This window comes from Ahaetulla prasina, chromosome 3 (assembly GCF_028640845.1).
Source record: "Ahaetulla prasina isolate Xishuangbanna chromosome 3, ASM2864084v1, whole genome shotgun sequence".
Taxonomy (NCBI): domain Eukaryota; kingdom Metazoa; phylum Chordata; class Lepidosauria; order Squamata; family Colubridae; genus Ahaetulla; species Ahaetulla prasina.
Genome location: NC_080541.1, coordinates 86,458,550 through 86,475,022, shown reverse-complemented (window position 1 = coordinate 86,475,022; position 16,473 = coordinate 86,458,550). Strand labels below are relative to the sequence as shown.

General features: G+C 37.1%; 1 protein-coding gene across 2 annotated transcripts in view; it reads right to left on the bottom strand.

Annotated features, from left to right (window-relative positions):
- PIGN (phosphatidylinositol glycan anchor biosynthesis class N) overlaps nt 1-16,473 on the bottom strand; it is a 74,259-nt gene that overhangs the window by 37,857 nt on the left and 19,929 nt on the right. For both annotated transcript variants that reach the window (XM_058175872.1, XM_058175871.1), the window contains 11 exons: nt 14,826-14,942; nt 13,421-13,461; nt 12,163-12,222; nt 9,550-9,642; nt 7,720-7,775; nt 6,822-6,900; nt 5,681-5,860; nt 4,639-4,778; nt 3,561-3,660; nt 3,241-3,333; nt 410-501 (listed from right to left, as the gene is read on the bottom strand). In XM_058175872.1, coding sequence (XP_058031855.1) covers nt 410-501; nt 3,241-3,333; nt 3,561-3,660; nt 4,639-4,778; nt 5,681-5,860; nt 6,822-6,900; nt 7,720-7,775; nt 9,550-9,642; nt 12,163-12,222; nt 13,421-13,461; nt 14,826-14,942 — 1,051 coding nt within the window. The remainder of the gene's footprint in view (nt 1-409; nt 502-3,240; nt 3,334-3,560; nt 3,661-4,638; nt 4,779-5,680; nt 5,861-6,821; nt 6,901-7,719; nt 7,776-9,549; nt 9,643-12,162; nt 12,223-13,420; nt 13,462-14,825; nt 14,943-16,473) is intronic.

Below are 16,473 nucleotides of genomic sequence, written 5' to 3'. Positions count from 1 at the left end.
CGCGAGTTTGACACCCCTGGTCTACACTATAATTTTTATAGCCTACATAATGTAAGAAATCACCAGCAAAATATCATCTTCAGTTTGAAACAAGAATAAGAATCGGCAGATTTTTTCTTCCAGAAAGAATACTGTAAGTTTACAAACCCACTATTTTAGAATATCCTTCTTTGAAGACGAGGAACGTGAAGCATTCTGATAATGAAGTTCTCATTTGAGAACTTCAAAAAGTTACATCAATAATTACTTCTTTCTTCACTACCATAATTATGTGACTTTAATTTGGGGGTTTCAAGAATAAATTACTTGCATTCCAATAACATATTTCCCTTCTAGAGACAAGAATTAAATGAAATTAGAACACGATTACATGAAAGTGGTAACATGAAGAAAGCTGATTCATACTTACACTAAAGAGATATTTGATTCTCTTCCTATCACTGGCATCAAGGGAAAGATTGCCAGGAGCAAACACGAGAGAATCCAACTTAGCACTGTTGCCTTTGGCCAAAAAAAAAAAAGTAAGTTACACACACAAGTAGCAGTCTAATGGTTAAATATTAATGTATGTAGGAAACATTTCGAATAAAGTTATATAAATTTCTACCTAAAACTGTATGAATTCAAAATGTAAATGTCTGGTTTGTGTGGGTGTATATAACATTTCAATACTGTTTGAAAGAATCACTCTAGGATAGCCTAGTGTAAAGTGTGGGGCAGGATATTCGGCAGGCGAGGTAACAAGAGTAAGTGCTCACCCTTACTACAAGGCAGTCAAAATGTGGAAATAACTGCCATTAATAAGCTATGTGCAAAAAAGGAATGGAATCATCTACAAAAATATGCTAAACTCTTCCCTACTGACCTGAAATAGAATTATTTCAGAGTATCTCTAAGCTCATGGAGCCATATCTGTGGGCACGCAAGCGTTGTCCTAGCTCAGCTCCAGCGTGCATGCATGTGCTGGCCAGCTGATTTTTGAGTCTTCTGGGCCCACTGGAAGTTGGGAAATGGGCCGTTTCCAGCCTCCGGAGGGCCTTGGGGGGTGAGAGAGGCTGTTTTCGCCCTCCCCAGGCTCTAAGAAAGTCTTTGGAGCCTGGGGAGGGCAAAAAACGGGCCTGCCGGGCCCACCGGTAACCTTTTTGCTATTGCGCGCCAAAAGCGGGGGGAGTGGGGGGGGTCATGCACACATGTGCGGGGGGCATGGGGTGGCATTGAATTATGGGTATGGGCAAGTGCGTGCATGACACACACACACACACCCCACGCTTTTGGCACGTGACAGCAAAAAAGTTAGCCATTGCTGCCCTACACCATTTCTGACAGATGGCAGTCCAGTCTCTTCTTGAAAGCTTCCAGTGATGAAGCTCCCACAATGGTTGTCTCAAACTGAATTACATTTACACCTGCATATTCTCTTTTTTATTACACTTTTCATTTCATTGTTTTACAGTTCAGATAAAGGCTAACTTTAGCTGAACTAAAAAAAAAAACAAAGAAAACTAGTATCAGAGCATATTAGTACTTGAATAAGAAATCATAAATAAATCCCAGGATGACAGGCTTAAACTTGGAAATCAAAACAAACATTGAGACTCTAGAAAGAGTGCAGAGAAGAGCAACAAAGATGATTAGGGGACTGGAGGCTAAAACATATGAAGAACGGTTGCAAGAACTGGGTATATCTAGTTTAATGAAAAGAAGGACTAGGGGAGACATGATAGCAGTGTTCCAATATCTCAGGGGTTGCCACAAAGAAGAAGGAGTCAGGCTGTTCTCCAAAGCACCTGAGGGTAGAACAAGAAGCAATGGGTGGAAACTAATCAAGGAGAGAAGCAACTTAGAACTAAGGAGAAATTTCCTGACAGTTAGAACAATTAATAAGTGGAACGACTTGCCTGCAGAAGTTGTGAACGCTCCAACACTGGAAATTTTTAAGAAAATGTTGGATAACCATCTGTCTGAGATGGTGTAGAGTTTCTGGCCTGGGCAGGGGGTTGGACTAAAAGGCCTCCAAGGTTCCTTCCAACTTTGTTGTTATTATCATTATTATTATTATTATTATTAACATTTGAAAAGGTAGCACTTCTGTCTGTTGTTAAGAAAGTTAACACAGTCACTAGAACTAACTGGAGTTTGACTTAAAGAACTCTTTACTTTCCCCTTCAAATAATTTAGGCCGATGTACAGGTGCTCTTCGATTTACCACTATTCATTTCATAACCATTCCAAATTTCAGTAGTGCTGAAAAAACTTACTTATAACAGGTCCTCGCACTTATGACTGTTTCAGCATTCCTGCAGTCACATGATCAAAATTCATACCCCTGGCAACTAGCATGTATTTATGATGGTTGCAATGTCCTATGGTCATGTGATTACCATCTGAAACCTTCCCAGGGACTTCAATCAAGCAAATTCAATGGGAAAAGTTGGATTTGCTTAATAACTGAATTAAAAAAAGGTTGTAAAATCAGGTGCATCACTTAGCACTTATGATCACTTGGCAACGGACATCCTGGTTCCGATTGTAAGAGTAAGCCAAGGATTATCTTTATATTATTACTATAATTAACCTAAAGAATTTATGCCCCAATTTCTTGCCGCAGTTGTTAAGTGAATCACTGCAGTTGTTAAGTTAGCAACTCGGTTGTTAAGTGAATCTGGCTTCCCCATTGACTGCTTGTTAGAAAGTCGCAAAAGGGGATCACCTGATCTTGGGACACAGCAACAGTCATCAATATGTGTCGGTTGCCAAGCATCTTAATTTTGATCATATGATCCGGGGGATGCTGCAACGGTCGTAACTGTGAAAAATGGTCATAAGTCACTTTTTTTCAGTGTCACTGTAACTTTGAGCGGTCACTAAATGAACTGTTGTAAGTCAAGGACTGTCTGTAGAAGCATCCATCCATTATTGCCTTAAACCTATCTTTGCCATTTGGATTACTTTAAGAAGATCACTGAAGCATAGTATGTTTCAGAGAAAACCACTCTCATTTAAAACTAGGCTTAAGCACAAGGTTTCCAAAATAGTGTACTTGACTTGCAAGACAGTAATTATGGCTAGCAAACTACCAAAAGGCAGACAACTGTTTGCTCTTCCAGATATTTCCTATGCATTTGCAGAGAACTTTTTTTTAAATTTAAATAAAGTACTCATGAACTTCAAATGGAAGCGTGCATTTCTCTGGGGCAGTGACCATAACCATTCTACCAAATCTCCCTACGCAGAAAATACCTTTGCTTGGATCCACAATCGAATGACCACAGGCCACATAGAAAACACGATCAGGCCAAAGGTGAGAGTGGAGCGATTGAAGAAGGAGAAAACCTAATTCACACAAACATATACAAATGGAGGAGGGGGGGGAAACCCAGATATAATAAAGAATTGATATTCTCCTCACATACAAAATTTCATAATGATTTTTAATTTCTAAAAAAAATATTTTTCATTTCATCCTTTTGTTATTTTGTTAGGTGTTTTTTATTTTAATCATCGTATCTTTAAAAATTATACACAAATAATATTAAAAGGCTATTAGCCGAATTACTTACTAATATTTCAATTCCCACGGCATATATTGCTAAGAATCCAGCAAATTGAGTCCGCTGAACATTCAGGAGAAATCTGATCAATACATGAATAACAGGGTATCTAGAAAAAACAGTATGCTAAATAAATTTATTAGACCAAAAACTACATAAAAATAAGAAATAAAAGTGAAACAACGTTTCCAAATTGAGAGGGATGGTATATTCTAGCATAACCAGGGGTCGCTAGATTGGGAAGATTGAATTAAAAACAAACATGAACAAAATTTCTCCAGGGTAGTTAAATTCAAACTATCTTGGGATATCTGCTTTATCTATGCCAGAGATTCCCAACTTTCTGGTTTATGGTGCCCCCTAGTGTCTCAATAATTTTTTGACAGCATCTCTAGTGGCTCTCAAATCTGAGCGCACTACTATGAACTCATTACTAGTTCAGTTTCTTAAATAGTAAAATATTCTGTGAATTCCAGGGTAGAACAATGTCCTCTCTGGGAACCATACATCTATTCCACCAGTATTTGCAAAAGTACATTTCATAAAATTGAAACACAACTTAGTAAGTCTGCTTGTCACAGAATGCACAAAAGGCATTATTTCCTAAAGTGAGCCTGGAAAAAAAAACCTCCAGCAGAAGACACCACAATCATTTTGCTAACCTACAGAAGATGCAATTACTCTTAGTTTGCTGCACTTTCTGAAGTAAAGTCAGCATCCCTAACTTCTGAATCACACACGGTTAGATCAAATGTTATTGAACTACCAGGTAGAGAACTTCCTGCTGCTTCAGATGCCAACACTCCTTCCTTTCATTTTCTTGCTAGTAAAAGTTTGTGTGAATCTACTATAAATATGCATTTTTAAAAACTTCACACAGAAACTCTAGCATCCATCACTTCATATACTAACCTTGCATTTTGAAAGCAGCACATACGGAACGTGAAAAGTGTTAGAAAACCACAAAATGAAATGATAAAGCCCAAATAGCTTCAAATCAAGGAATATGGATACATTCTTCCCCTTTACACAGAGAGAGAGAGAGAGAGAGAGAGACAGGCTTCTTCATTTATTTTTAAAACCTTACTCTTTTAAAACTGCATACCAGACAGGGACTGGTAATAGGCAATATATGTAGTAGGTCCAAGGCAAGCTTTGAATGAAGAGAAAAAAGGCTATCAAAACCCCAACAGCAGCAAACACACCCTGGAAAAACTTGTCAGGCGCCTGAAAATAGAAATGTTAATATTATTTGATTATTGTCACACTGTAAATATCTACTTAAACATCTCCAAATATTCACCAGGTTTTGCAACATACAACAAATATAAAAAGCATCTCAGCGTCAGAGCCACGCAAGCTCATTTTTTGGCAGCAGGCCCCAGTTACCATTTATCTACCTGCTCTTAGATGCAAATCAGAACATTCACCAAGATTATTTTCCCTGCAAGGTCAGAGAACTAAAGTTTGCTCTTTTCCATAGCAAACTCTGTTTGCTTCCACCATACAGATATAAGACTAAAGCTCTTTCACTAATACAAACAGAAATCTATCCATAAATTCGTCAAGTAAAGGGGGCAATCAAATACATGTTCACATGTGGACACTCGTATACAAAACATATAATTTTATCTGCTTTATATGATTAATTCATCTGAATTAATGGATTTCTTTTGGGATGAATTTTTACCTTGGCTGTAAACCGCCCTGAGTCCTTCGGGAGAAGGGCGGTATATAAATTAAATAAATGAATAAATAAATAAATATAAACACAGTTTTGTACCCAAAGCAAAGATGGTGACCCTATAGCCATCCAAATGTTGAACTATGGACAGTACAACAAGATTGTTGTGAGCTGTAATTCAGCAATCTCTGGAGGATTTCCCATTTCTGATCTAAATATTCAACAGGTTACAAAATGTAATCAAATTCTCAATATATTTTGAGGAAACCTAAAAAGGAACTTATTTCACTGCAGATTTACATTTCCAAAATTTCCATTTTTAAAAACATTTTATAGGTTTTTCTATAATGAAGGCATAGGCCAAAAATTCCAATACTAAATTTTTGTAGACAAAATAGATTCACTTATGGAGTAAGCTGCCATACGTGGCAAACCAAAAACGTACCTTATTTTTTGATATACCCCTGGTCATGCTTGTATCTGACTTTATTATAATCAGAATCGCATAAAATGTCCAGCCGACAAAACCCATGGTGATACTCATTGCAAGGAAAAATCTGTCATACATATGGTAATAAGAGAGCCCATCTAAAGCAAGATTAATCAGCTTTCTACACAGGGATATCTGGGGGGAAAAAAACAGCAAATGTTTTAATGAGGTTTTAGCTCCAGCAGATTAGTATACAGGAATTCTTCTCCATGAGCATAATTTTGCTGGATCTTTAATACTGTTTTACCACCTGCATTATCCTTGATTTGCTTTTGCATACCACAAGATTTAAGTGAAAACTGTTTCACTTAATAACTGAATTGTCAGTCACAGTTGTGGTCACTAAAGACTGCCCGTAACAAGTTGTCAAGGGGAATTCTTATAAATGTTAAAGAAGACCCAGTATGACAGATTCAGAGTATAGGTTTATAAGAAGGGACTGAACAGTCACTTGTCTGAACTTAACAGTAACAGAGTTGGAAGGGACTTGGAGGTCATCTAGTCTAGACTTGGAGGTCATCTAGTCTAACCCCCTGCTCACGCAGGTCATCTGGTCCAGGGGTCTCCAACCTTGGTCCCTTTAAGACTTGTGGACTTCAACTCCCAGAGTTCCTCAGCCACCAAAGCTTTGCTGGCTGAGGAACTCTGGGAGTTGAAGTCCACAAGTCTTAAAGGGTCCAAGGTTGGAGACCCCGATCTGGTCCAACCCCTGCTCACATAGGACACTTGTACTAGGATTTGAACCGCCACACTGCCAACCTTTCTGATCGACAAGCCCCCTGCTTGCTTGAGCAGGGAGCTTGACTAGAAGACCTCCAAAGTCCCTTCCAGCTCTATTCTATTCTAAATTCTATTGCTCTTAACACAAGAGAATTACAATGGGGCAAAGCTTTTCAGAATGGAAGGCAGATGCTTTTATAAGACTATTTGAGATTAAATGTATGCTCACATATTAGAAAAGTATCATTACACCATTAGATAGTGGACCAAAAAGAAAAACAGTAACATTTATAACATTAAGTTATAAATATAACAAATATGTTTTTAAATTATCACACATAAAACCAAAGGAAATAGGCTCATTGGAGTTACTTACAGCTTCCTCATATTTCTCATGTTGAATAGATGTCCTTGTTTTTCTCAGAATATCAATTTGCTCTGATTCGGAGAGAGACCTGTGCAAGATAGAATATTTTAATATATCACTTGGGCGAACCGGTAGCGGCGGCTGCGGGAGGCTCTGCCCACCCACGCGGATGTCATGATGTCGCTTTTTTGTGACATTTTAAGGCTCTGTGCATGTGCAGAAGGCTTTGCACATGTGCAGACAATGGCACGCATGAGCACATTGGCGAACAGATAGGGAAGGTAAGTAAATTTCACTACTGCTCCCAGAGTTACCTTGAGGTAAAATAGGCAGCCTATAAATTAATTAATACATAATCAAGGAAATAAACAAACATCCACCCACCTGTGGAAAGTCAGACATTTCTAAACTACAAATATCCCTGATTTATAAGATTTTTTTGTCAGGGCTATTAAGATATATTATAAGCTCTGATACTTTTGAGGAGTCTATAAATCCTAAGTAATATATTAATAGTAACAAAATCCTATCTTTTATAAGTTTTATAATTACTTTGTTTTAAATACTGATTTATAAAATCCCCAAACTTGCTGTTCTGGTCTAAAGATTAAAGATTGGGAAAGGTCTAGTTCATTGAGCAAATTATCAGTCAAACAGAATCTTTCTCTCATTTAAATTGCATCATAGCTTCCCTTTCTCTTTCAATTATGTCTAGAAAGAAATTCAGCTAAGACTCTGATTTTAAACTGTGGGTTCTATTTTTTTGATCCCCCAAATACTAATCTTGTCCAACTTTCATTTACTTGACTAACTTGGTTTCAGTATAATATTCAGAAGATTTCATTCCTTGTCATTCCTTTATGATTGGCTTTAAAAGATACATTCTAAGAATGGAACATGTACTTACTTGAATGGCGAAAACAAGAATGATAATGTAGTTTTCTTCTTCTGAGCCATCTTAACCTGAACACACAAGAAAAAAATAACCAGCATTGTTAATAAAGTAATTTTGTATAAAATAAATGACTGAAACAAACAGTATGGTCTTCGTTTTGTTCCTCCCCGGTAGATCTCTTCCATAGTTTGATTATAAATCAATTTTTCTCCCCTACAGATTGTCTGATTTGAGGCTGCAATGATATGTATAATATTATTTTGGTTTAGGACTATACACTGAAGAAATAATTAATAAATAAACACATTAAATGAAATAGCAAGAAGAGAGGATTATCAGTCTTATGTAAGCATCAGATAAAGCATCACTTTTAGGAATCTTTAACCTACTGATAATTTCCTAGATCTAAACCAAAGTCTCATAACTCCAGGTGCTTTTCAGTGGTGGGTTTCAAAAATTTTTACTACCAGTTCAGTAGATGTGGCTTGGTGTGTGTGGTTTGGTGGGCATGGCAGGGAAAGGATACTGTAAAAGCTCCATTCCCACCCCACTTCAGGGGAAGATTACTGCAAAATCCCCATTTTCTCCTGATTAGCTGGGACTCGGGAGTCAGAGAATGGATGGGGTTGGGGCCAGTCAGAGGTGGTATTTACCAGTTCTCCGAACTACTGGAAATTTCCGCTACCAGTTCTCCAGAACTGATCAGAACCTGCTGAAACCCACCTCAGCTTTACATGCTAAAAAATGGAAAGCTTAAAGAATAAAATAAAAGAGCAAAACAGATATACATCCAAAATTATATAACTTCTCCCAAACTACCTGATTTATCCTAATAAGCTAATGTAATAAAAGTTGCAGACTCATAAATCAATACCTGAAATTGGAAATTGCAAGTTTTTTTAAAAATAAGAGAGATATGCTTTCCCTCTTAAAGGATTAGAAGTGACTACTGATCATAGCTAAGATAAATAACAATACCATTTATGTGTGAAAATAATATGATAATATTATTGATAATATTAATTACTAGATCTGCACACAGAAGGAGCTTATTGTCCTTGAAGTATCCTGCTGTCAAACAGCTTAAAGATCTAAACTCCATTTTGTGTATTGGGAAGCAATAAATAGTGACAACGGAAATTTAAACTTCAGCTCTTAAATCATCTCCTAGTGGAATAGGAGGCATGCCAGTCCTAATTCAACTCAGAATTGAATTATAGGAGCAATTCTACACCTTGATTAGAATGCACTGCTTTCGATGACATCAATTCACAACAGTTACGCACGTTCGACCCATAGAAATTACCGTAAATTCTATGTTTTAATAAACAAGTTCCATGAAACATTTAGATTTTTTTAAGACAATGGAAAATATTGGCTGTCCCAGTTTAAAAAAAAAAAGTTTTAAGGATTTAAGCTAGTTTTTCCATAATAATACTGTTTTTGATTTAGCAATAATCCTACCATCATAGTAAATTATAAGTATGGTCTATTCCAGTGATGGCTAACCTTTTCCGGACTGAGTGCCCAAACCGTATACATGCACCCCCAAAATGCAATGCACATGCATGCACATGCCCCCCACATGCGCAGCAGAGACCTGAAGACGAGCTAGCTGGCAGGAGGTGCATGCGCATGCACAGCGGAGCTGAGCTGGGGTGACAGCTTGGGTGCCCACAGAGGGGGCTCTGCGTGCCACCTCTGGCACGTGTGCCATAGGTTCGTCACCACTGGTCTACTCTATAACTTGCTATGTTGTTTCTATTCCTGCTATGACAATCTGATGTTTCTACTGGAAATATTCATATGAATGTTTACACCTTTCAACAAAAGCTTACATACCTTAAATTGTTCAAGAATCTGGACAGCGTTGGTAAGCATGCTCTCTGCCTTAAAGTGGGCAGTATTATTCAGGTAGTCAAGAGGTAAAATACCCTGGGGTGGGGGGTGAATGCAAAAACCAAAAGCAATATTTAGCAGCATAATCCAGGGCTAAAAAAGCTAGCATTTTTATTAAGATCTAGGACTTCTTACAGTACATAAAGAAAAAGTAAAACCCTCTGGAACGAATTACCACCAAGTATTCGCCAACTCCCTGATCTCCGGACTTTCCGACGCGAGCTGAAAACATGGCTGTTTCATCGTGCAGGACTGGCCTGATAGTTTTAATTGGGAATTTTAAATGGATTTTAAGGAGTCAGCCTAAATTTAAATATTTCATTTTAAATTATTTTAGTGTTTGTAAAAATTGTTTTAATATGGCTGTAAACCGCCCTGAGTCCTTCGGGAGAAGGGCGGTATAGAAATATAAACAAATAAATAAATAAAATAAAACAGTATCTTCAGAATTAGAGAACTATATTATTCACAATGAATCAGGATACACCTTCTACTAACAGCAGTGCAAATGCCAGCTTTGAAACGGGACCCTCTGTGCACATTGAAGAAAAACGAATTGTCCAGAGAACGTTATGTTAGACTGACTTTAGATAACTTCCCAAAAATAAATGGGTTTAGCTAGACCATTGTGTGTGAGAGAGAGTAGATGCTCTTCTTGCATATCAGAGAGAAGCATCGTGATTTACAAATGAAGCTCCCTTCTCTCAGAGGTTGTTTACTGATTCACAATATTTTAATCTGATTTCTCCTTATAAAGGTTGGTTGATAGATGTGACAATTATTAGGCAAGTTTTTTTGCTTATTAAAAACTGAAGACACAATTTCTCCGTTCCATAAGCTGGAACATTAAAAAATTCAGTTCACTTCATGTGGCGCTATAATTTCATGAGAGTCAGCTGCTATGAAGTCGTAAAGAGGGCGACTGTGATTTGAAGAAGTGATTCAATTATCAAATGAACAGATTATTAATCTCCATCTCTCTCACACACATGAAGCAATACTTATCTGAGCCCCCAATAAAATACAATTTTTCCAAGCGCACATAGATTAAAGCATGAGAATGACTAAGATTCCTTCCTCAAAGGTAATACAAACAAACTTTTCAAATATATAATTTCCCCAAAAAGTATGGGTTATTTTTAATTTATCTGTTAAATTTATACCCGCTTCTCTAAAGTCTTCTCTTCCCCCTAAAACAAAAAGCCCATGAAGTAGATTACAGAGATAATGACTGGCCAAAATCTCTCAGTGAGTTTCTATGGCCAAGAGAAGACTTGAACTTTGCTCTTCCTAGTCCTGGTTCCTCACTTTCCCGATTACATCACAGAATATTTCTTCTCAATTCCTTGCTCCCAGAAACAGTATTCAACTTAACCAATAAGTAAAAGATCCAAAGAGATGGCAATATAGATGAAACTGGATGAGTAAGATTGGATGAGACTTAAAATTGGAAGGGTTTTTATGAGCAGAAAAAGCTTTAATCCCACAGAGATTGCAAAAGCTTTAATCCCCTCAAAATAGATAACAATCCTTCTTATGAGGGAATGGCTTAAAGTATATTCAATGGAAGGAGGTAAAAATTGACTGCAGTTAGCAAAAGTGTTAAGAGAAGGACAACTTGCTCTACCTAAAAAAAAAATTTCTTCTAAAATATTGGTGATTAACATTCACTTCTACAGGAGAAAAAAATAGTTAAACAAGTCTAGGTTGCCTAGTCTCACAGAAAAATACTTTAACATCTAAAAAAAAAGAAACCATCACTATACAGATTCCGCACTAACATATATATTGCCGTTCAAAAAACATACTTTTGACTAGAGACAGTTTCTCTGTATTGTTGTTCAGTGATGGCATTTTGTATATTTTTAAGTTAATCTTTGCACTTATCTATTTATTTCGATATAAGTTTAATTTAAAAAGATTGGGGGGGGAGAGGAATCAACTGGATGAGAAGGACACAATAATGTTCACCAATCTGTCTATGAGGGACCCTGACAGACATAATGAGCAGGTGTTTGTTGTACAGCAATCACCCTAAAAGGATACAGTCTCTATTTCTCATCATTCACTGAACTCAGAATGGTTAATAACAAAAGCACCATGGAAGTTGCTTCTGTCATTAGCAATAACATCAGCTAATGATCAATGCTGCTGAGGCAAAAAAAAAAGGGGGGGGGTTAAATCTCAACTTTCAGCTCTAAAAGGCAAGCTGGAGCTTGAAAAGGATATGAAAAGTCCACCTAATGAAGACAGCAGATACTGTAGTTCTGGAATCTTTCATCAATTGATTTGCTAAGATTTAGCCTGCGCAAAATGTGTATGCAAGAATGAATATTAAATCATAGTGTGAAATGGGTGCTTTTGGATTAGCTTGTTCTGTGAATCTACTATAAACTATAAAAAGTGAATTACGATTTAGTGTGTTGTACATACCCAGCCATTTGTGGTTTACTTAACAAACAAACCATGGTTTCGTGTAAAATATGAACCCGGTCTATAGGGAAATTCCAACACTGATCATTTTCCACTGAGAAGAAAAATAGCATATTAACTTACCACTGAGTTCAGAGGAAAAGGAACTCCAAGAAGGGAAGCCATCAGTGGTGCAATGTCAGCCTACAAGCAGAAAAAAAGGTTTTCCGTTGAATGTATACTTAAGTACAATTAAAACCTGAAGTCTCTTTTATGATGTATTTGCATGAAACATTTTTATATACATGACATCATTTCAGATAATTAAAAAATTATTTCCATCTTTAATGTATGGGAACTTATACATAATTCTTAAGAATTCAACCTGTGTCAACAAAGCATTGAGAAAAAATGGTCTGCAAACAAAATTATCTCCATATTGGTAACAATGGATGAGCAAGTAACGTTGCTTTAGAAACCAGGAAGGGGTAAAGATTCCCCTCACACATATGTGCTAGTTGTTCCTGACTCTAGGGGGTGGTGCTCATCTTCGTTTCAAAGCCGAAGAGCCAGCATTGTCCGAAGACATCTCCATGGTCATATGGCCAGCATGACTAAATGCCAAAGGCGCACGGAATGCTGTTACCTTCCCACCAAAGGTGGTCCCTATTTTTCTACTTGCATTTTTTACATGTTTTTGAATTGCTAGGTTGGCAGAAACTGGGACAAGTTACAGGAGCTCACCCCGTTACACGACACTCGGAATTCAAACCGTTGAACTGCCGACCTTTTGACCAACAAACACAACGTCTTAGCCACTGAGCTACAGCATCCCTTAGGAAGGGTATTATAGATATAATATTCCCACTATAGGGCGGTATTTGTGCTAAAAGCATGACCCATGTTTATACTACCAGCGGGTAAACCCATTTTAAATTTTGGCTATAAACAATGAATAAAACAGCAATCAAAGAGAATGAACCTGCAAGATAGATTAGATGAGAGAGAGAGAGAAACAGACAGACAGACATACATATTTATTTATTTATTTATTAAATTTTTATACCGCCCTTCTCCCGAAGGACTCAGGGCGGTTCACAGCCAGATAAAACAATGAATAAATACAAAGTAAAAACAATAATTAAAAAACTTATTAAATATAGGCCCAAATTAAAATACATTTAAAAAAATAAAACCCATTAAATGAAATTTAAAACCCAATATTAAAACTTCTAAAAATTCTATGCCAGTCCTGCGCGAATAAATAGATATAAACTATAGACATAAAAAAAAAAGGAGGCAGAGGGGACTGCCCCCTTAATATAACTTATTATATTATGTTTCTTTCTACCATCTTAAGTATGGTAAGTTAAAAAACAATGGGTTTGAAGCAACCAGATACCTGATTCACATCTTGACGCCTCCACATCTCCAGCTTCCATTCTGTAAATGAGGAAAAAAGAATTATAATTTATGAGCGGAAAAGATAAGTTTTTTGATACTTAGAAGTTATAAGCTTATTCTTCTGATAACCTTTTTCTTCACATTCAAATATATTTGTGCTTCATCTGCAGAATATAGTATTAAGAAATTTACTCAAGGGAATACAAATCACTTTAATCTGAATTTAAAGAATCACAAAGGAAAAGCTACACATCAGATTATCCAAGACCTGCTCTTAGGTGGACAGCTATATCTCGTTAAATCACTGATTAGGGTTTAGCAGGTAATCTACTTAGGGTGATAGGGCAGCCACATAAATTTACTAAATAAAATAAACTGGGAAATGATTCCAGAAACAGTTAAGGCAGAGAGCTTCAACACATTCTAAAATCATGCTTTTTTAAAAACCAATCTGGCCATAGTTCTGTGGCTCATTGCCCAAATCCAAATTATTAGTTAATTTACCGTTAAACAGCCAATAGTCTCTCTAGCAAAGAGTATTTTTCTTCCACCCCAGAAATATTAGATAAAATTCTATTTAGAACTACGGTATCTGCCTGCTATGTTCATTTTTTATTTATTTTATTAGTTCCAAAAACACTACCAGCACAGCAAAGATGACCTGAATACTCGGTTGGACATGAGATGACCAGTTCTGTTAATGAGTAAAGCATACATGAGTAATTTTTTACACTTGGTTAATGATAGGTCCATTTTAGCATTTCATTTAATGTGCCATTTTAAGTGGCGGAGAATACGCATATTTTTATCTTGGATTATTACACTATGCAGTTAATTATCCCTCACATTTCCAATCTAGGAAAATCAGCCTTGGAAACAAGAATGATTCATACCCACAGAGAGCATGATGTGAAACAATATGAGCAAAGTGAAGATTAAATGTGGGAAGCAGGATACCTGGGCAAGCAAGAAGAATGCTGAGGATTTCAGGTATCATGAAGAAAAATTAACGGTATCTGAAAATCTGGTAATTTACAATTAATTTAAATGCATTAATCTATTTAATTAGGTTTAATTAAAGTTGACAAGGGACCAAACTAGCCCTGTTTAAAACTACATCCGGCTCATAAAATCAGGCCCACAAATCAAAAGTTTCAAGTAAAATTTATTTTCTGCAAAGGAGGATTTGCATTATGAATATGAAAAACAGTGGCTCAAATGTTTTTAGCAGTAGGAGAATTCATATAAACGTAATGGTTTCCAGTAAACATTTATTCCCCATTCATTTAATGAGGATTTTATCAATGTAACAGCAGAAGCAGCTAATAACACTAAAAACTTCTCTTTTCATAACATATGTATAAAAATGATAATTATAGGTATTACACAAATATTGCATTTACCTTTTAAAAATGTATCTTCATATTGCTGTGAGGTAACTCTCTGAGGATATTTGATTCCTGCTCCCCAAGCAATTAGGGGTGTTAATGTTTCTGATGGATGACTTGCTCCATGAGTTCCTAAACACATACAGAAAATAAATCAAAGCCATTTTATTATTATTATTTTTAAAGTTCTGTTCATCTAGAGGGCAGTCTGCAGCTTCAATACAACTCAAATTATTTCTTCATGCAACACTTCCTTTTGCCTCACAGTTCACCCACAACTGCCCTAGGACTTCTGAAGGATTGTCCCAATCTGGATTTTTCAACTATTCATAAGGTATTTCTGTGTATCTACTACTACCAACCAACAACCTAAAACTAAGGTTTACTCAAATTCCTACAGATGCCTCAGGCACTTCATTTCTTTATATAGTAAAAGTTTGGTCAACTCTTCTATAACAAACTGTTTGCTCATTAATCTCATCAGGCATAATTGTCACTCCAATTTTTTATCACTTTCAGTAACTCAAGATCTCTCATTTTCTTAAAATGACTATACCACTTTTCTCTTCCCATTCCTTAGCTTGAACATCAATCTGAAATCCCTTTATATTTTGTCCCTGCATTTCTCGCCATTAACCATGATGGCTAAGGTAGCAGGGATTTGGCTACACATTTGTCGACCCATCCTATATGATCTTGATGTTTCTCGTCGCCTTTTAAACCACCTATTAAAATCTCTGCTTTGGTTCTTTTGTTCCTAATCCCAGCTCAATTTGCTCTCATTTATTATTTGTAGTTTAGTCACATCTAAATTGAAATTCAGCTTTTTTCAGTCTCAGTCAGAACATCTTATGTGTTATTACTGAAATCTGTCTAAGTCAGTGATGGGCAATCTTTTTTTGATCAAAGATCTAAGTATTCCTAACAAAGTAATCTCTCTAGGCCTCATAAAATGCCCATGATTCAGGGAGGATGCAGCTATTTAAGAATAAAATAACTTCCCCCTTTTCCCTGACACTGACTCCCTGATATCTTTTTGTTAAGGTGACCAGACGTCTCGCTTTTGGCGGGACAGTCCCGCTTTTTAATAATTTGCCCCGCGTCCCGCGGCATTTCAAAAAAGTCCCGATTTTTTTAAAAAAAATTTTTTATAAAAAGTCCCACCTTCAGACGCAGACTCCATTCACTCCCATTCTGAAAATGGGAGGCGGCAATGCAAGAGGAGGAGGAGGAGGAGGAGGCGGGGGAGTGGCTGTTACAGACTTCAAGCGGCATCTCTCCTCCGCCCGCTCTCGCGAGAGCGGGCAGAGAAGAGACACCGCTTGACTTCGCCCGCTGGAGGCTGCCTGGAAGAGCCGAGAAGATGCCTGAAAGAGCCAAAAGCCGAGAGGAGAGCCGAGCCTGCCTGGAAGAGCCGAGAAGCAGTGCAGCAGCCGCTCCTCCTCCTTCAGCCAGGTGGCGAGACCCAGCGCACATGCACACACACACCCCGGTCATCAATGGTGTCCCGCTTTGCCATCGCTGAAATCTGGTCACTTTACTTTTTGTTCCTCTTTCTTTCACTCCCCACAAGCTTCAGAATATCCAACTTATCAGCTGATTCACGTTTGCTGTATATCTGAACTAATTGCTTGAAATTAGACTAAGAGATATGAATATACAC